The 21,581-nt window shown below is 49.1% G+C and overlaps 1 protein-coding gene across 4 annotated transcripts in view; it reads right to left on the reverse strand.

Moving 5' to 3' along the window:
- Positions 1-17,265, reverse strand: part of Hck (HCK proto-oncogene, Src family tyrosine kinase) — a 37,720-nt gene extending 20,455 nt beyond the window's left edge. The window contains exons 1-4 of one of the 4 annotated variants that reach the window (XM_003476603.4): positions 17,132-17,265; positions 4,008-4,125; positions 710-749; positions 261-360 (exon numbers count right to left, since the gene is read on the reverse strand). In XM_003476603.4, coding sequence (XP_003476651.1) covers positions 261-360; positions 710-749; positions 4,008-4,124 — 257 coding nt within the window. In that variant the 5' untranslated portion in view covers position 4,125; positions 17,132-17,265. Of the gene's footprint in view, positions 1-260; positions 364-709; positions 750-4,007; positions 4,129-4,466; positions 4,489-17,131 lie in introns of those variants that run through there. The other 3 variants (XM_005006550.4, XM_013160019.3, XM_063248540.1) reach the window with 3 other exon arrangements.
- Between the last annotated feature and the right edge of the window lie 4,316 nt (positions 17,266-21,581).

Below are 21,581 nucleotides of genomic sequence, written 5' to 3' on the forward strand. Positions count from 1 at the left end.
CTTTCTGTTGCTGGATCTCCAGAGTGACAGCAAAACTTTCTATGATAATAGGATTTATCAGTCAGATACTCCCAGCCTACGTCTACAAGGTGCTTTTTTGTTTTTGAGGCAGGGTCTCACTATGTAACCTAAGTTGGGCTCCACCTTGCATCCTCCTGCCTCAGCCTTCAAATGCAGGGACTTCAAGCATGCGCTGTCTTTACTGAAGCGCAAAAGAGGGCATAGCTGAGTTGGGTTGGGGGACTGAGACAGAGACTCACTCCTCCAGGACCACCATCTGGTCCCCTTTCTGGAAGCTGAGGTCTTCTCTGTGAATGGCATCGTAATCATACAGGGCAACCACAATGAAGTCCTGGGAACCTGCTGGGGAAGGAGACACACAAACAGGGAGGCTCAGCCTGCGCAGACCACAGCCTGAGCGTCCCCACGCAGCTCCCAGACCCCAGTTCCACACCCACCGACATGTCTGTCTCATAGCTCAAGGAAACATCTGAACTTGCTGGGTGTGGCTCCAGGGTCTGCAGTTAATAGGATTTTGTTCTCAGCTTTGTAGAAACATGGGGAGCTTGGTAAAGCACTTCAGAGTGATTCAGGGCATTTTCAAGGATGGCTTTTAATTCTGGGATTTTGGTCTCAAGCTCTGATGCAGAACTTAACCTAACCTTCTTCATGGTATGGGATTTCCCTGCATCTGTTGCTAGATACTCACCCTCCAAGAGCCCCGGGGGGTTGCTGTGGCTGTTAGGCCCCTGCAGGGAAGAAACAGAAGAAGATGATCAAGCTGACAATGCGCGGAGCCATGTGGAGAAGGACTCCGGAGAGCATCTTACCCTAGCCCTGTGTGTCATGGGACAAGGTCCAAAGGAAACATGCTCGATGCCACATTAAGGGCAGAGCCAGCACAAGGATCCAGGTTTCCTGAGCTGTACCCTTTGTCATTGGCCTGGGACATACAAGAGGATGCTGGGTTGACTCTTCCCCTCCACGTACAACCAGTGATCAAAATACAATAAATGCCTAAATTAAAAATATTTCTTTACAGTAAACGATACACTGCCATGGGCCTCCCTCAAAGCACTCCCCTTGCTCTGAGCACATAGACACGAATCCCCCCACCCCCTACCACTTTCTGAAGCAGTTCTGAAGTCCTCTTGTGAATGTCTTTAGTTGCACTGTCCTGGCTGCCTTGATGGCCTGAATCTATTCTAGACACTTATCCTTCAGGGTCATTTTGACCTTGGGGAAGAACCAGAGACTTCATGGTACCAGATCTGGTGAATAAGGCGAGTGAGCACACACTGCAATGTCTTTATAAGCCTGCCTTTCCTCGGACGGCAATAGACAGCAACATTCACGGCATTTTTGATCACACCTCAGAAAGATACTCACAAAAGAGGCTTCCAGAAGTGCATATTTATTCACTTATTTATTTTTCTTGAGACAGGTTCTCACTATGTAATTCAGACTAAACAAACTAGCTATGTAGCCCTGGCTGGCCTCAAATTCACAGAGATCTGCCTGCCTCAGCCTCCCAGGTGCTGGGATCACAGATGTCCACCACCATGCTGGCTTGGAAGTGCTTTGGAAAGTGACAAGAAGGAGGTGAGAGGAGTATTTTGTGGGTATTAATGGCAATGTACTTTTTATTGTAATAATATTTTAAAAGTTTAAACATTCATCCTGTCTTTTGATTACATGTTATACAGTGAGGGAGTTAGTCCAACTCAGTATTTTGCAAGGCATGTGAAGAAATCATAGATCCACCAACATTTCCCATGAATAAAGTTTCCCCCATGTATCTGAAATAACCTCAGGGTCCATCCAAAAGGGAGTTGCTACCTATACCATGTTCTCCAACCATTGCTTAGAAGACGAAGGTCACGGTTCAGTACTGCTGTCAACTCGACAGCAAACATGCATTGTTGGGTGTCAAAAGCTGGTTCTGCAGAATGAAAAATACACTAGGTACATGTAACACATATTCGCAGATCCTCAGCGTCCTCCGTGGACACCTGCTTTCTACATGGTGTGAGTGTAAGTTCACGGGAAAAGGTTTGTGAGAGTCCATACCAAGGGGTCAAGAGTTGACTCCTCAGAGGAAGGAATGTGGTGTTTCTGGGGAGGGATGCATTGGCTAGTCCTTCTGTAGGTGTGACTGTAATTTGTGTGTTTTTAAAAAATTTTCGAGAAGAGTATATGTGTATGTCACACATACAATGAAATATGCATTTGAAAAAAGGAGTTTTGGAAATACTAAGGGATGCATTATTTAGGGGGAGAGTCACAAAGTCCATTGTAAAGAGTCCCGAAGCTCTGAGGAGTCCTGCAGGGAAGGAGCTGTTCACTCAGTGTTCAAGCCAGCCTGACCTGTAAACCCTCTGTCTGAGGAGCACTTGACTAACTCACCACTGAGCCAGCACCCTGTGGTGAGGGGACAATGACTGGCCTTTAGTTTGGATGCTCTGGATCTGATGGGAAGAAGCCGCTGGCCTTCTGTGGGCCACTGAGAACCTGAGATCCAGAGCTCTCCCTGCACACAGGGTCCAGGCCACATAGGGGAGAGATTCAGGCTTAATAGAAGTCAGGTGAGAGAGAGAGGGAGAGGGAGAGGGAGAGGGAGAGGGAGAGGGAGAGAGAGAGAGAGAGAGAGAGGCAGGGGAAGGGCAAGCAGATGGATAGAAGCCAGGAACTCATGTCCCACGAAAGGCAGTGTGGAAGCGCTGGGGGCTGGGTCCCATCTTGGCCTTTGTCTCTGCAGGCTGCCATGGGGCAAAGGGAACAGAAGTGTTTGCAGGAGTCTAAGCGGTAGGTCTGGGACCGAGGAGTAGGGGTTAGAGGATAGCAGGCCGCCCTTCAACATGAAGAAGGATTTCCAGGGGGCCCCAGGCATGGGTGCAGCCCACCTGGAGAGGAGGGCTATTCTGCAGCATCGCTCCTGCTTCCCAGCTGTGGTGAGGCCTCTTGGTAGGGAAGCGCCTTTCCTGTGGCTGGGAGGTGTTTGAAGGGCAGGCGCACTGGCTGCCCTGTTAGTCCACTGTGGGCACAGCTGTCTACCTCACTAGTATTCTGGCCTCTGCTACTTTGCAACCACCGCCCTCACGACTGTCACCACCACAGCCACCATCACTAGCGGCTATTACCATGACTGCTGTCACTGTCCCTACAGACTGTAGTTTCATCATCACTCGATTATTCTTGCTCCTACTGATGGTATTTCCGAGTGGAGCCTGCGCATGTGAGTTTGTATTCTGGCTTCGCCCCTTGATGGCCGTGTGGCCTTAGGCAAGTGATTTAATTTCCGTTCCCCACCCCATCTGCAGCATGGACAGAATAAAAATTGTCACCAACAGTAAATTTATTGTAAGCGCTGAACTTTGTTATTTTTTATATTTGAATTGTGTGGCACTGGGAGTTGAATTCAGGGCCTTCACACTAAGCTGTACCCCAGCCTTTTTTAGTTATTTTATTTTGAGTGGAGGCCTGGATAAGTCACTAAGTTTCCCAGGCTATGCTTGAACGCGCAGTCCTCTTGCTTCAGCCCCCCAGAGGACTTGGGTGACAGGGCTGTGCTGCCATCCTGGCTGAGCATGTTTTGAAAGACCTGGGTTAGTGTTTGGCTCCTTGTGAGCTCCGCATAAGCTTAAAATAAGTAAGGAAATCCCCTGCTGGTGTTACTGATCCTCTAACTTACTGTGCTCCCTGCTGTTCCTGGGGCTCCTGTTCTTCCTGCAATTCTGTTCTCACCAACCCGGTCCGAGTTACCCCTAGCATGGCTTGGAGGCCAGCAATGCCCACCCGGCACAGTCGGTGGGGCAGAGCCCGGCTACAGGAGGGAAGTGACTCCTCGGTCCAGGAAGTGTCCTGGGACACATCCTGCAATGAGGCACCGTGGTGGGCAGCGGCGTCTCACCTCACCACGCCCACCTGGCCTGGGGAAGAAGGAGGCTGCGAGGGCGATATTTGGGGCAGTGGGCAGCCGCGGGGATGCCCGGCCCTCTCCTACTCACCGGCTTGAGCGAGGACGTGGGATCCGGTACATACACAGGGGTGTGCAAGTTGGAGCTAGACTCGGTTTTGGAGCCTTTCCCTCTATCCCGGAGGAACTTGGACTTCACACATCCCATCCTGCTGGACAGAGAGAAGGGAGCCCAGATTGTCCAGAGCCCCATGCAGGCTGGCTCCCCACTGCCCTGATGCCCCAGCACCCTGCAGCCCCCCTGGAGCTGCCTCCCTGAGAGCCTGGAGTTCCCAGGAGCGCGGCCCAGAGTGGCAAAGCTGTGCAGCCCCGGGGACCAAGGAGCGGTGGGAAGAGAACTCACCCAGGACGAGTCACATGGCAGCTGGAAGTGACACGGGGAGAGCCACGGGCAGAGGAGGGAGTGGGTGGTGGGTGCTGCTGGCTCTGGGGTCTGAAAGCCTGAGCTGATCCCTGTCCCACACCCTCCCCACCAGTCCCAGTTCCTCACCCTCAAGAGCAAGATGGGAGCATCACAAAGCCTCCTGCCAGGTGTTAGAAGGCTGGGAAAGCCCGAGGCAGAAATGCTCAGCACAGCCTAGGTTCAGAGGCTCAGGAAATACAGCTGTGTTAGGCAGAATATCTCAAAGATGGCTGCCATACATGGTGGCTCCAGGAATCTAGCTAGGTATTCATCAAGGCCCCACCTTCCCGGAGTCATTTTATAGTTGGTTTATATCCCTTTCTTCCTTCCTCCTTCTCCTCCTCTCTCTCTCCCCCTGGATTTATTTGCTCATTCATCCATTTATCCATTTACTCAATAAATGTTTACTGAGTACTTCTGTAATCCATGAACAAGACAGGTAAATTCATGTCCTTATGGAGCTCAAATAGATGTGGTTGGGAGACTCTGTCAATAAACAAGTAAACAAAAATTTGACAAATGTAGCCAGGAGGTGATGTGGAACATGCAGTCTAAATGATGTAAGACAGCGGTCACAGGACACATGGAGGGAAGAGAGTTCCAGGCAGAGGGAACAGCAACTGCAAAGGCCCTGAGGTTGGACTGTGCCTGGAGAAAAGGAGGCCCTCCTGGCAGGGGAAGGATGGCAGGTGACAAGCTCTCACATCTGCTAGGGCCTGTAAGGAATTTGAGTTTTATTCTAGATCAGATGGTGGAAAATCAAGGAAAGTTTTTGGCCAGAGAGTTATGAGGTGCAGTTTGCACTTTAAATCATCCCACTGCACTGGTAAGACACAAATGAAAACTTTTTGTGTATGTTTGCTCAAAAAGAAATCTGGCGGGAATAAAAATATGCATATTTTGTATCGTTTTCATTTTCAAATGTGTGAAACTTGGAGGACAGCTAAACAGAAGTTAGAGATAAAGTTCAGAGAGGACCATCTATACTCTAATAAAATTCCCTCAAGAATATAAAAATAGAAAATAGAAAATGAATCATCCCAGCGGTTTCTGGGTGAGGTCTCTAGGGAGCAGGGCAGGGAGATGCGATGACAGTGGCCTGGCATAGGAGGTAAGAAATGGGCAGATTTAGGGGGGCAGATTAGGGGACGCCCTAAATCACACATTTTGCGGCTTCTTAATTTAAAGATGCTTCAGGAGGGCGTGGGGTGTAGCTCAGTAGTGGAGCACTTGCCTAGCATGGGTGAAGCCCAGGTTCCAGCCCCACACTGTAATAAATACAATTGCAGTGCTTGAAGAGAATGCGTCCACCTGAGCAGCCAACATTTCCGGTGAAAGCCGCGGAGTGTTTCCTTCTGTTCTCAGAATGGAGGGGGCGGGGCTGCGCAGGGGGCGTGGACAGCCACCCGGAAGTGCTCCCTCTCCCCAGCTCTGTGAGCGCACCTGTCCTTTAAAGCAGGTAGACCTCAGCTGTACTTAAAGTAATCTTTGTATTTGTGGGTCAAGAAAGAAAAAACTCCAAATTCCTAGGTTTAGGGAAGGGACTTTATTTATTTAGGTTTTTTGAGATAGGATCTCACTATGTAGCATAGGCTGGTTTCCAACTCCAGCAATCCTCCTGCCTCAGTCCTGGGGGTGCTGGAATTACAGCCATCTGCCACTGCATCCAGTTTAAGAAGCGACTTTAAGCAGAGAAAAGATTCTTTTATCGAACTGGATTTGTCTGTCCTGGTAGCGACTGGGAACAATTTACCACCTCAAGACATGGAGCAGTTTCTGTTTCATTTGATGAAGAAAGTAAGAAACACATTTAGACTCTCTCAATTCCAGATCATTAATTTGAAAAATTATCAGAATTAATCACTTGCATGCACTTAAAACTGAAACCAACATTTCTTTTGATGCATGATAAATATGTATTACGGTTCTAGGAAATTAAGCGGCATCTTGTGTGGTTTTTTAAGGCATAAAATTATGCTAATTACATTCCACATATTTTGATCAGCAAAAGGACACGCTGGTGTGTGAGGCGGGGCAGCTCCCTCCCTGCACCTCTCTGAGCACCCGAGAATCTGCAGCCTGAGGTTCAGGGTTCTCAGTTCCAGTACCCGGGGCACCGAGTAAGTGTAGTTACACATTCCACATGGCTGCGGGGCTCTGAGGGATGGGTCTCTCACGGCCTCGTGTTCATGGCCAACATGAAGCCCTGAAGGATGATGGGAGGAGCACCAAGGAGCTGACAGGCATGACTGGGTGGTGCACAGGCAGCACTGTAGCCAGCTGTCCTATCTGCTGGCATGGAGGGCACGGGTCTGGCACACGTTGGGATTCCTTTGACGCAGCAGCATAAAGACACAGCGGTCTGGGGCAGCTGCCCTCCTGAAACAGCAAGCTCCCATCACTTCCATTTGGCTCAACAAAGTACAGGGGGGATTTCTTTTTGTTTTTTTGTGGTGCTGGGGATCAAACTGAGAGCCTCATGCAGACCAGGTGAGTGCCCTACCACTAAGCTACACCCCCAGTCCCAAAGTGTGATTTTAAAGTGATATAAGACCAGGAGTCAAATAAATCCCACTGTTTCCTTAAGCCAAGAGAATCATGTCCAACACCTGGTGTGGAACAGGCAGCAGAATGTCCTTTGTCAGGTTCACTAGACACAGAAACATCACAAGAGCCACATATAAAACTAAGGTTTTGTATAACTATATATATTTTTTTATCAGTACCAGGGATCAAACTCACGACTGCCTGCTTGCAAGGCAGGCGCTTATGCTGCTGAGCTAAATCCCCAGCCCCATATAACTATATTTTTAAAAGCAAAAAGAAAAACAAGAAAAAAGAAAAAGTGAATTAATTTAAAATGAATTATATATTTTCTTTCTTTTTCTTTCTTTCTTTCGAGTTGGCATCTCACTGTGTTGCCCAGGCTGTCCTTGAACCCCAGACAGAGCTCAAAGGATCCTCCTGACTCAGCCTCCCAAGAACCTGGGATGATCCAATCCTGGCCTACATTCTTTTATTATAGTCTTTAAGTTATGGTGTGTGTGTCACTAGGTGCTCGGTCTCCATTTTGGTGCCTCAAAGCTACTGCACCACACAGGCCAGAGGCAGGCCTTTTCCACCATTGCCACAGTCATGGCGGTTCTTGCTTGTTCTGGATCCTTGAGTGCTTAGCCCGATGCCTGTCAGGTGCTTGGTAGGGCCTCATGGGCAGTTAGTGTGTGAAAACCTGTACTCTCTGCAGGAGGCAGTACGGGTAACAGAATGCACCTTCTGCTCTAGGGACTGAGCTAAGAAGGGAAGCTGGGAATGAAGGCCGAAGCTGGGAGTCATAGGACTCATGCTTGGATCATGGTTCTGCACTGACTGGCTATGGGTCTTGGGGAAAGTTACTTCCCCTGTCCGAGCCTCATTTTTGTCCCTCTAAAATCAGAGGCACCTAACCTGGGCACGGTGGTGCATACCTGTAATACCAGCTCTCTGGGAGGCTGAGGCAGGAGGACCGTATGATCAAACCTAGCCTGGGCAACTTAGCAACTCAGTAAGACCCTGTCTCAAAATTAGAAAAATTAAAAAGTGCTGGTGATGCAGATCAGTGTGAAGGCCCTTCAGTATTACAGAAAGAAAAAGGACATACTTGCCACTTGAGGTCCCCTGCGATAAGGGATGTGAGAAACTTTTTAAAACCCCCACACATTTCTCGACGACGGAATGTGGTTCAAAACCAGACCCCAGAGCAGAAGTGGCCCCAGGAGCCCCACCCTGGCTCTGAACAGCTGACCCCTGGCTGTGACACTTCCTTAGCCAGCACTGCTCATACTTGGAACCTGAAACCTGCTCCACTGTGGCTGGGCTGCTGGGGCTGAGGGGGTCAGTGGGGTGCTTGGCTGCTTTCCCGTCACTGCAAATGTGCATGTGCGGAGCTCTCGGCACCAAGCCAAGCCTAGTGCCGCAAGGCTGCACCAGTCCAGACGCAGCAGGGAGTGGGCCCCAGGTATCTTCCTGAGAGCACCTGTGTCCAGCACAGGTCTGCAGAAGCTGGGACTTACGGCCCCGCATCCGACCCTTCTCTGTCAACAGCTCACTGTGTGACCTCAGGCAAGCCTCCATCTCTCTCTGGTCCTGGTCTCTCCCAGTGGGAAGCCGGACTGGAGTCCTCTCACAGGGACAGCTGTGGGGCGTCTGTTTCCCTTCTAACTTCGGCACCCCCAGCTTTCCTCTGGGGACACCCTCTCCCCAGTCTCACTTTGTGGGTCGGGAAAGCGGACTCCAGTCCCCTCACCCTGCTGCAGGCATGCGTCTGTGACCAAGCCTGCTGAGTGAAACTCACAAGCAGAAACAGCCATGTGACAGTCCTGGCTAAGGAGAACCAGCCTGTGGCCTCTGGCTCAGAACCAGGTTCATAGCAGCAGGGCGCAGCTCTGAATAGAGACACATGGATTCCCAAGCTTGGGTTCAGCCTTCTCTGGAGCTGATGTTTCAGACTTTCTAACAACGTCCCTCTTCTAGTTGGGGGCAGGTTTCTGCCCCCTTACACAACAGAGTACTTTCAGTACAGAGGAAATTTTTACAAGGGATTGTAATTCACGCTCAAGTGTAAATGGCTGAGAGTAAGGACTTCTCTGATAGCAGTTTGGATAGAAGGGAGGTTAAGATGATACTAGATCCATACAATAGCGGACCCCACTGAACTGATGGCAGTAAAGCCATATCTTAAAAGCGCCTGACCCATGACAGGCCCTTTATACACATTTATGGAGTGAATGGGTTGTGTTCTGCTCCCTATAGGGGAGTACTATACGTGGACAGAGGTAGACCAGAATTGTGAACCCATTTCTCAGATAGAGCAATGAAGGCCCTGGGGACAGAAGCTCTTCCTGTGGTGAATGGCAGGCAGAACTAGCTCTCAGCTCTCCTGCTTCTGTCAATGCAGCAGTCAACACCAGAGGCCACAGACTATGAAGGGGAAGGGAGGAATGAGGAACCCAAACAGGAAGCTCAGGAAGGTGACCCAGGGCCTGCAGCCTGTCACTGTTGGGTTAGAGGAACCTTCCCTTCTCGGAACAGTTCAGAGCGGGTGGGGTGTCTTCCCCAAGCAGGGCCCAATCCGTGAGCAGTTTCTGGGGGTGAAGGGCCTGGGTCTCCCCTTCCTCAGGTTCTCCAAGTGACCTTCCTTAGCCCCAAGTGACCATCAGTTATTCGGGGTCACCTCTGGCTTCTCAGGTGTGCCCCTTTTTGGAGCCTTGGCTCCTTTCTGAGGGTACTGGGCACTTGGTTCTGCAGACAGGAAGGGACTTAGGGGTGGAGGCCTTGGTACACAGGTAAGGGCAGCCCACAGAGGGCAGGCGCTGGCTGGCACAGAAGTGAGGGTGGAATAGCACAGCAAACCCAGGGCCTCTTAATGGGCTCTCGGCTCGGCCATGGCTGGCTCTGAGGTGTCTGAGTTCCAAACACTTGTTCAGACTATGGGTCATTTCTTTTTCTTTATACTAAGGCTTGAATCCAAGGCCTCGTGTAGGCCAGACAAGGGCTCTACCACTGAACAATACCTACAGCCTTTTTCTTTTTTGAGACAGGGTCTTGCTACATTGCCCAGGCCTTGAGCTTGCAGCCCGCCTGCCTCAGCCTCCCAAGTAGCTGAGATTACAGGTGCTTTGCCTGTACATACCAAATTCTTGGCATGTTCAGTGTTACCTTTGGGTTATGTGGTGAGCTTCCTTGGAATAATTTTATTTCTAAGATAGGCAGGGATGGTGCAGTTTGAAATCAGACAGAGCTGGGCTTCGATCCTCATTCTGCCTCTTACAAATAAGCTTTAAAAATGTAGGTCAGGTCACAACCCTCCTCTGCTCAGAACCTCCAGGGCTCCCATCTCACTTGGAGTAGGCGCCTTGGTCCCCTCCTTGTGCCTGGCCCCCTCTAACAGCACAGTGCACTGGTACTGCCTGCCAGTACACTCTGTGTCCATCCTACATGTCACCCTCTTCCTCCGTGTCCCTTCTCTTTCTGTTTCTTCTCATAGCACGAGGGATCGAAACCTGGGCCTCAGTACTGAGCTAAGCATTGAGCACCGAGGAGGACATTCCTGCTCCTGCTTTTATTTTTTATTTTGTGAAGGGTCTCACTAAGTCACTAAGTTGTCCAGGCTGGGTTCAAACTTGCCATCCTCCTGCCTCAGCCTCCCCAAGTGCTGGGATTACAGGTGCATTCCACCCTGCCTGGCCTTGCTGTTCGTCAGCTCACTACCTATGCTTCCACCTCAGGGCCATGGCATGTGCTGCCTTCTGGAACATTCTTTACTTTTTTTTTTTTTTTTTTTGTCTTTTTCCTTTTTATCGGTACCAGGGATTGAACTCACGATTGCCTGCTTGCAAGGCAGGTGCTTATGCCACTGAGCTAAATCCCCAACCCCCATTCTTTACTTTGAAAGTCATCTTTAGTTCTCCTGGACTCTGCAAAGATCCCACCTTCTCAGAGAGGCTGCAACAGGAACCCCCACCCTAAATCCCATCACTTCCCAGTCCACGGCCAGTCACGCTCTTCACTTGGCAGCCCCAAGGGTGCCTCTCAGCTCTCCAGCTGCACAGTGCACAGGTGGTCAGCAGCCCCAGCTGCTGTGCTGTGAAGGCCGCTACTGCTGCTACACAGAGGGACACTGCGGCAAGCCCCTGACTCGGGCACAACACAGCCAGTTCTCCTTTGAGCTGCACCGCCCCTGGAGACTCTTGGTCTGTCCTTCCTTTCTTCTCCTGCCTCTTCTTCCTTCCCTCCATCCTTCTCTTCTTCCTGAGGGATCTTTCCTCTCCCACAAATTCCCCGCAAGCTCCATCCCACAGAGGGGGGCTGCTTCTCAGGGTCGGGACCCACACACTGGGGTTGCTTCTCCCGCCTTCCCCAGAAGGTGAATCGCACAGGGAAGAGAGGACCCTGCTCTTTTCCCTGCAATGGCAGCAGCTGCAGCCTTCCCAGTGTGTGAACCGAAGGCCAGGCCGTTGCTGTTGCTGGATAATACTTTCTGCTGGATAATAAAACCAGATTCCCTGGTTTCCCCAGGTGGGTCAGTTTTCCCACAACACGGCTGCAGAAACGGTATGAACGCAGAGCAGCTGCCTCTGGTCTACTCCGTGCCAGGAGTTGCCCCCTCCACACAGGAAACAGTGGCTGGTTCTGCCTGGGGGACACGGTGACAGGTTCCACTCTAACCTGCCATGCTGCTCTGTGGTCAGCTGTCCTCAAGCCAAAATAACAAGCCAAAATAGCCTTTAACAAGCCAAAATAGCCTTTCACAGTTTTGTGGGTTTTTTTTTAAGTCAACAGAGTCCCAGGCCTTGGTTTCTTTTATATTTTAGAGGTTATGTGTTTGCTTTAAAAGTTACATCTCATCATAGAGCAAAGCATTAGTACATCCTTCTTGTTAAAACATAAACATTACATGGTGGATGTGCCGGTGTGTGTCCACAATCCCAGAAGGTGGATCCCAAGTTTGAACCTGAGGCCCAGTGAGACTGTGTCTCAAAATAAAATTAAAAAGAGCTGCAGGTGTAGCTTGGTGATGCCCAGCATGGGTAAGCCCTGAGTTCAACCACAGTACTGCACACACACATACGAAGATCAACTATTACAGACAAATTTAAAATACCCTTGGGCCACTCCTTTTATAGACCCACCGTTGATACCTCTCTTGTCCTCCTCTTCATCCCAGAAAACCTCTGCCAACATCATTCTGCCTTTGCATTCACATACAGGTACATGGAAGCTGTCTGTGCCCTGCCCCTGTTATTCTACCCTTCTCATCTTGGAACATTCTGCCAGCATCTGCCTGCCAGTCTCTCTGTGACTCCTGGCACCCGAGGTCCCCACAGGGCTGGCAGCCAGGAAGTGCTAATGAGCTGTCAGGCCCCCAGAACAGCCTGGAACCAGTGGCAGGCAGAGGCAAGTAGACACACATCTCAGGGCTCTTGTCTCTTGAGTGAGCACTGCACTGACTCCCAGAGGGCCCAGAGGGACCGAGTTCCAGGTGGTCACTGTTTCTCTTCCCCAGTTCTCCTCCTCAGTTCTGTATCTGGGTTTCTGAAACCAGCTCCCAAATAAAGTATTTACATTTGAAACCTCATCTACAGTCTGCTTCTGGGGAAACCCAAATTATGACATAGACACTCATAGAAACTGTGCAGGTTGTATGTGTGTGTGTGTGTGTGTGTGTGTGTGTGTGCATGTACATGCATGCACTTACAAAAATATAAAAGGAATTCTACAGCTGAAATCGTGAGGTGGTGTCCCTCTCATGCCCATTTTTCAGAAGAGGAAACTGAGTCTCAGAAAGTAGAGGGATTTGCCTGGTACACACAGATAACAGGAGGCAGAGTGGGCACTTAGGCTCGGGTTTGTCTCCTGAACTCTGTCTCCAGCAGAGATGGGGTAGTGCTCCTACATTCTTGTGCCTCCAGACTTCAGGGTGATGGGAGAGCTCAGATCACGATGGTTTTGGGGGTGGATTAGGAATGCACGTTCTGGGGCAGGGTATCAAGAGGATGCAACATCACGCAGGGCTGCAGCATGTGTGGCTACGGCCACCGGCTGAGAATGAGACACACTTTACACACCAGCAAAGGTTGCCCCCTCCTCCAACTGTACACACCACTCCTGAGTGGAGACCAAAGTGCTGGGGGGGGGGGCTGGTGAAGAAAGAGGGAGCCTGAAAGAGGCCACGCTACTGACTTTCTGGGTGAGTGGAAGAGTTACTGATCCTCCAGGCTCCATATTCCATTTCCAAAGAAACAAAATCTTGTCATGATGGGAGACAGGGACTTGAAAACTCAAGTGGTTAGATGAGTTTACAGGTCAAGGCCTCAACACATTCGCAAGCCAGACTGCAAACACATTCTCTGTCTCTGGGGAGAGGGCACTGGGCAGCAGCCTGGACAGGATGAGGTCAGGGTGCATGTTTTTAGGCCTCGTGTTGCAGCCCAATGGGAAAAATTCTGCCTTGCATACATGAGGCCCTGGGTTTTATGCCTTGCACCACAAACACACACCGAATACAAAATTAAAAAAAAAATTTCTTAAATATGCTTTTTACACTCACTAAGGTGATAATCAATAATAGTAACTATAATAATGCAGATAATAGTAACTGTGAGAACGTGGAGAAAACCAACTCTCATATGTTGCTGACAGAAATGTAAAATGGTGAAAAACAAGTTTGGCAATTCCTCACAAAATTAAACAGAGTGAGTATATGATCTAGCAATTTCAGTCCTGAGTATAAACCCAACGGAACTGAAAAGAGGCACAAAGAAACGTGTACACAACAATACTACTTACAACAGCCTAGAGGTAGAAACAACCGGCGTTTCCACGTAGGAACAAGTGAATGAACAGATTGTGGTCCAGCCTTGCAAGGATTCAGCCATAAAACAAGCAAAGTACCGGTACCTTCACTATGGGGGTAAACTTTGAAAATATTCTTTTAGGGGGCTGGGGGTTTAGCTCAGTGGTGTAAGTGCCTGCTTGGCAAACGGGAGGCTGTGAGTTCAATCCCCAGCACAGAAAAAAGAAAATATTCTTTTAGGTGAAAGAAGCCAGCAGGAAAAAGTTACCTATTATGTGATCCCATTATATGAAATATCCAGAATAAATTAATTCAAAAACCAAAAGCAAAGTGATGATTGCTGGGGAATATGAATTAACTACTTACTAGGTATGAGGTTTGCTTTTGGGATAAGGAAAATGCTTTGGAAATACACAGAGGTATTGGTTACACAACACTGTGAATGTTTTGAATGCCACTGGATTGTTTACTTAAAATGGCTAATTGTATAGTTGTGCGACTGTTACCTTAATGTAAAATATTTTAAAATTGCATATTACACAGGAGTGTTAACTTTAAAAGGTTAAACAAATGATGGTAAAACAAACAGGGGGATGTTGTACAGCCACAATAATTCAAGAATGTTATAATGACATGGAAAATGCTTGTAATATAATACTAAACACATAAATAAGGTAAAAAGGGTAACATGAAGCATTACACTAATACTGGTAAATAAAAGGTACATAGAAGACTATGCAGAATACACTAAAATTTAAAAATCTGTGCTTTTTTTTTTTTTTTTTTTTTTGAGGACCCACTAAGTACCAAGCACAGAGAACAAGAAGGGTAAAATCCTTGCAGCACAGAATCTGCGGCCTGGAAAACAACCATGGGTCTGAGAGAACTAGGAGCCCACAAAGTTGGACTCTGCCCTCCTTTCTGCCTCAGACTCCTTGGGTGACCCACCCAGGCCTCAGTTTCCCTCTTACACAAAAGGGGAGGGTGACAGTGTGCCTCCAGAGAGTCATCCAACCTCTGAGCCTTTTCCCCAAGAAACATCTGCAAGCGCCCCAGGTCACACTCCAGCCACGTTACTTATTGTAGTGAATACCTGGGAGGGACCTGAATGTCCACCACCAAGAGAATGAGAAAAAATGTCAGCAGTGTCCTGCTGGGTTATGCACAGCAGTTAGAAGGAATGAATTAGACTTCTGCTTTTCATCCCTGGACAGATTCTGCCAATTTACTAAGAAGAAAGGAGGTTGCAGAAGCTGATAGACACTTATGTACAGTAGTTGCCTGTAGTTCAGTTTTCCAGTTTCAACCACTTGCATTCCACCATGGTTTGAAAATACTAAATGGAAAATTCCAGAAACGATCTTTAAGTTTTAAATTATGTGATCTTTCGAGTTGTATGATCAAAATTCACACCATTCACTCCATCCCATTGAGGATGTACTCAGGGCACAGTTATGTCTCAGTTATCAGATTGCTGCAGCATCCTAGTCCTTGTGTTTAAGTAACTCTTATTTTACCTAATAACAGACCCAAAGCACCAGAGTTCTGATGCTGCCAATTCAGATATGCTGGAGAGAGACCGAAAAGTCTATAGGCACAGGGTCAATTCTCTCCATGATTTTGACAATCCACAAGGGTCTTGGAATGTATCCTTTGTGGATAAAGTATAACTGTTCTAGAGCTTTAAAACACAGAAAACAATTTTATGTATTATTTATGCATACATCTATGTGCAATAAATTTACAAAGGTGACGACTGGAAGGACCAGAATCAATGACAGTGGTGCCTCCAAGGAGGGAAAGAGATTGGACTGAGAGGGGTACAAAGTGGAGAAGCTTCAGTTTTATCTATTACATTAGTAACTTTATTTTTTAAAAAAATTGGACACAGGATAAATACTGACAGTTAATTTGAAGGGTGGATTTCTGGAATATTTAGTACATTATTTGCTTTCCCATAGTCCAAAACCCCACACTCCAGAAAAGATGAATGAAAACAAAATGACAGGGGCTGGGGATTTAGCTCAGTGACATAAGCACCTGCCTTGCAAGCAGGCAGTCGTGAGTTTGATCCCCGGTACCGATGAAAAGGAAAAAGACCAAAAAAAAACCCAAAATGACAAGGTAAAGTAATGGATTTCTACTGAGATCTTCCTCTATGCTAGTCAAGGGTGATGGTAACAGTTCTCACAGTGGGGTGCCTGGACCAGCGGGGTCCCTGGCAGGTCGAGTTCTCAGAGCCTGCGCCAGACTCAGAGTCAGGAGCTCTGGAGTTGAGGTCTAGCACTGCGTGTCTCAGCAAGCCTCCCAGGGGGCTGTGGCTGTGGGAGTCCGAGAACTACTGGGCTGAACAGTAACAGTGCTGGCAATAGTTAACATGTATAGGGGTAGACAGACCTGTCAGCAGGGCTCCAAGAGTTTTCCTTTGGCACTCAAAACAACCCAGCAAGTATCATCCTGGGTCTTGAAATTTGCAATGCTCCAAACTGGAATGTTTTGAGCAGGCCTGACTCTGGGTGGCAGTTGAAGTGTAGACACACCAAACCCAGCATGGTGGCACACACCTGTAATTTCGGGAATGTGGGATGCGGAGGCAGGAGGATTGAAAATTCGAGGCCAGCCTGGGTAACTTAGAAAGACCCTGTCTCAAAATAAAAATGAACCTCCAGGTTCAATCAATCCCCTGTATTGCAAAAACTAAAACCAAAAATGTAGGTACACTAAAAATGTATAAATAACGTTCAGGATACGTGTATAAAGTGTATTCGAGACACCCGAACTTAGTGTTCAGATCCCACAATCTCTCTTTGTGTACTTGACAACATCCATAAATCTGAAAAAAATCTGAAAACCCAAACACCTCTCCTCCCAAGCATTTCAGATAAGGAACACCCGGCCTGAAACTGTAGAAATGGAGATGCAGAAAAGGCCAAACCCCCGCTGAAGGTCCCACAGACAGCCTGCCCCCAGAGTCCCTTTCTTTGACCACCACACCGCGCTGTCACGCACATCATCCCTCACATTCTAGCTCATAGAGCCTCTAGAGGAAGACTTAAAATAGCCCCATTTTACAGATGAAGAAACGAGTCCAGCGAAGGGCAGTCTCACAACAGACAAGTGACTGGGAAGACACTGTCCAAGAAGCACTGGGGTTGGACCCTGACTACCTGCCGAGGGTCTGGGCGGCCGTCGGGGCGAGAGGGGGGCTGGGGAGGAGGGTGCTGCGCCGCCCAGCCGCAGCCCAGGGGTGGCCCGCAGGCGCGCGCCCGCCCCGCTGGGAACCGCGAGGGCCCGCCCCGCCCGCTTCTGCCCTCCTTTCGGAAGGGGAACCTGGCCGGCACGGCACCCGGGGCCGCTGCAGAGCCCTCCGCCCGCGCCCTCCCCGGTCCCCGCCGGCCTGCCCGCCCCGCGCCGTCCTCACCTGGGCGCCCGCCCGTCGTCCTCTCTCGGGCCGCCCGGATCCTCGCAGCTCGAGCGCCCCCCCAGCTCCGCGGTGTCCGGGCCCGGCGCCCGCGCCGGGACACTCCGACCGACCGACCGACCGACGGAGGCGCGAGCGCGGAGGGCACTGCAAGGGCTGCGGGTGCTGCGGGTGCTGCGGGTGCTGCGGGTGCTGCGGGTGCTGCGGGTGCTGCGGGTGCTGCGGGGTGCTGCGGGGGCCGCGGGGTGCTGCGGGGTGCTGGGCGTGGCGCTGGCCCGCGCGTGCCCTCCCCTCGCCTCCGAGCCTTGGGGCGTCGGAGCTGCGGCCGACCGCGGAGCTGGACGCCTGCACGCATCTGGGGGCCTCAGCCGCGCCCAGAGCGCCCGGGGCGGCGCGAACCCCGCCCCGAAGTGTCCGGACGCCGCCCCTTAGGGTCAGACCCCACCCCGAGATCTCCACCTTCGGGGATCCTCGCCTGGGGGCGCCGCTACGCCACCCGCAGCCCCGGCGGAGAAGTCCTGTTTTTTCAACGCCACCCGCTGGAGGGTCTAACCCTGCCTTCGGGGACCCTAACCCGGACCCTGAGGGATAAGGGCTGTGCCCCCAAAGATTTTAAGCCGTCTACCAAATGTCCTCAGTGCCTCCTTCCCAAATCCTGACGCCCCTTCCCCTGCTTTCTGATCGGGCTGACCTTGTGACAGCAGGATTTTAACCCCATTCCCGGGATTCAAACGCACAAGTACAACAACCCAAGCCCTGCTCTCCTGCGAGCCCCGCCGTAACCCCAAGGCTCCTAATTCAACCGAATGAAGGATGCCAACCTCCCGCCAAAGGACTCAAGCCTTAGCAATGGAATTTCAATCCTCCATGCAGGAGAATGCAATCATATCATCTGCAGGTTAAGTGAAATAAGCTAGCAGCAGAAAATCAAATCTTACATTTCCTCTCCAATAAGGATTATGTCGGAGGGCAGAAGAGGAGGAAGAGGCAGGGGTGTGTGGAAGGAGACAGGAGAGCGCCCGAGAAGGGCGAGGTGATCCACGCACCAGTCCGCCAAAATGAAACTCACTGGTCTGGGTAACTAGTGCTCACTTTAACAAAATCTAACTCTGCCCTCAAGATTTGTAACCTTAACCCCAGGGATTCTAATACTGTTCCTGGGTGATCCCGCTCTCCCAGGAGTTTGAATCTCCAGGATTCTGATTCCACTCATCCAAAAATTCAACCCTTCAGAGATTCTAACTCCATCAAAGGATTCTAAACTTGCCCGGATTCTAAAGCCCTCGCTGCAAAATGCCGACCTATTTGCCCCACTCTGTCCCACGCCCTCCTCTCCTCGACCTGCCCTCCCCGCTGCCTCTGCCACCTTTCCTGCTTCCGTGGTCAGCGGTTCCCTTTCACCTTCCCACACTATTCAAACGTCATGCAAAGTTCTCGCCACCCTCCCGCAGGAAGCTCCGGGCTCACTTGGGCAGGAGTCCGGGCGGTTCAGAGGACTTCCTAAACTGAGGGGGGTGAAGGTCAGGCTGGAAGACCACAGAGGCCGATGGGGGGGCGGTGCCCTGTGCCATGCAAGGGTAGAGGGCTTCCGTTTCTGGGAAAGATGGGACTGTCACCCTAAACTCTGCAAACAGCCTTCCAAAGTGTACAGAGATCCCGCTGCATTAGGCCGTTCCCCCTGCTCCCAGCCATGGGCCAGTCCCAGCCATGTCGCCTCCCTTTTGCTCACTTACAAGTGCGTACATTCATTCATTCAGCAGGGCTGGGCTGGCGTGTGAGGGGTTCTCACATTCCGCACTGTGCGTATCTGGACTATGTAGTTCTTTGTCGTGAGGGACTGTCCCACTCACAGTAGGATGCCTAGCAGAATTCCTGGGCTCTCCTCACTAGATGCCAGTAGCAACACCCCTCCCCAGTTAGGAACATCAAACATGCCTCCAGACACGGCCAGATGTCCCCTGAGAGGGCAGAACCTCGATGAGGAAGACAATGATCCTACTCTTACACAGCTGGTACAGGTGCCCTTTTTATAAAAGTAAGCAGTGCCTTGTGTGCGTTTATTGAAATGGTGCTTATTTAATTTTTTACTTTTTCCACTCCGTTGCTGTTGTTAGTATCTGTTGAAGGTCACAGTCCCAGAGTCATTGTGTATACTCCACATTTTATTTTTTTGTTCTCCTGGTCACGGGCACCTAGATTGCACACAGTTCACGTTATTGCAGACAGCGCCCCAGTGGACACTCTCACTCACATTGTCTTACGGGCCGATGTGAGAATACCGCGAAGACTTGCTTTATCATGGATGACAAGCACTGCCCCGTCCTCTCTCCCATCTTCCCCATATCCTCTCCAGTCCTTGGTATTATAGAGTTCCAGAAGCAGACCGTGGATACAAACTTAAGTGAAAATGATTTATTTAGGAAATGCAGAAAAACTGGTCAGGAAGTGGGTGAATGAGGCAGAGAAGGAAACCCTCCCAGTTATGGGAGGGTTACTGAGACATTACCACTGTGGGCAGTTAGGGTTCAGCCCTGCTGGGGACCCTGGAGGTAGGGTGGCTTCCCCAACTGTCAGTGTCCCACCAGAGCAGCACTGGGTGGAGGACGCCCCGGAAGGTATCAATCTTAGGGCCTCCCTGCACACGCTCCAGGGAGAGCACGGAAGGTTCTGGAAGGCCCCTGTTACACTAGAGGGCTTTTGCCTGCATTAGCCACATCTCCTTGCAAAAGTTGCTGTTCTGTATTCACAGATGACATGATGTTCTACATACAAGACCCTCAAAGCTTCACCAAAAGACTTCTAGATTTAACAACCAAATTTGGCAACATAGCTGAATACAAAGTAAACACTCAGGAGGCTGGGGATTTAGCTCAGTGGCATAAGCGCCTGTCTTGCAAGTGCGTGGTCCTGAGTTTGATCCCTGGTACAGATTAAAAACAAACAAACTAACAAAGTCAGAACTCAAAAATCAATAGTATTTGTGTACAAAACAAACTCACTGAGAGAAAGATTAGGGAAGCCATACCCTTACAATAGCACCCTCCAAAATGAAATACTTAGGAATCAATCTAACAAAGGAAGTAAAAGATCTATATATTGAAAATTACATTAGTCTGAAAAAGGAGATTGAAGAGGATATCAGAAAATGGAAAGATTATACCTTGCTCATGGATAAGAAGAATCAACAGAGTGAAATTGTTTTATACAGATTTAATGCAATCCAAATCAAAATACCACTAGCATGCTTAACAGAACTAGAGAAAACATTCCAAAAATTCATCTGAAACCAGAAGAGAACTAGAATAACAAAGAGAACCTGGGCAACAAAGGCAAGGTAGGAGGCATCACAATCCCTAACTTTAAATTATACAACAAAGCTACTGTGATAAAATCAGCATAGTCCTGACAAAACAAATGGCTGAACAAACAAAAAAAGACCTGAGGATCAATGGAACAGTTTAGAAGATGCAAACAATTCCAGACACACTCAGTTTATCTTTGACAAAGGGGCCAAACCTGTTCACTGGAAGAAAGCCTCCTTAATAAATGGTGCTGGAAAAACTGACTCTCTACATGCCAAACACTAAAAATAAACCCATGTCTATCACCACACACTAAACTAAAGTCAAAAATCTAAATATCAAAACAGAAACACTAAATCTACTGGAAGACAAAGTAGGGAGACATCTTGAAGACATAGGTGTAGGTAGAGAGTTCATGAACAAAACCCAGACTGCAGAGGAAACACTTCGAAGAATCAACAACTGGGACCTCATCTTATTAAGTGCTTTTGCATAGCAAAAGAAATCACCAACAAAGTGAAAACACAACCCACAGAGTGGGAAAAAATTTTAGTCAATTGTCCCTCGGACAAAGAATTTGTCTCTAGAACATGTAAAGAATAGAAAATATCAGACCCACCCAAATTCAAAGACCCAATCAAAAAATGAATGAGATGAATATACACTTCTCAGATGAAAACATACAAATGGCAAATAAGTATACGAAAAAATGTTCAACCTCAATGGACATTCAAGAGATGCAAATTAAAACAACACTGAAATTCCATCTCATCCCAGAAAGAATGGTCATTATTCAACCAATTACAAATGCTGGAGGGGCTGTGGGGAAAAAGGAACACTTCTCTACTGTTGGTGAGAATGTAGACTGATACAACCACTGTGGAAATCAGTGTGGAGATTCCTCAAAAAACTAGGATTAGAGGTTCCACTCCATCCAGCTATTCTCCTTCAGAGTATCTTCTGAGAAGAATTGAAAACATCATAGCACAGTGATATGCATGTACCAATGTTTATAGTTGCACAATTTTTAATAGCTAAATCTTGGAAACAACTCTAATGCCCATCAACCAAGGAAGAGATTTTAAAAAAGATGTGGTACTCAGCCATAAAGAAGGATAAATAGGAGAATTTTGCAGGTAAATGGATGC

The sequence above is a fragment of the Cavia porcellus genome, unplaced genomic scaffold (genome assembly GCF_034190915.1).
Source record: "Cavia porcellus strain 051 isolate PalLab524CR breed Dunkin Hartley unplaced genomic scaffold, mCavPor4.1 scaffold_5, whole genome shotgun sequence".
Classification (NCBI taxonomy): domain Eukaryota; kingdom Metazoa; phylum Chordata; class Mammalia; order Rodentia; family Caviidae; genus Cavia; species Cavia porcellus.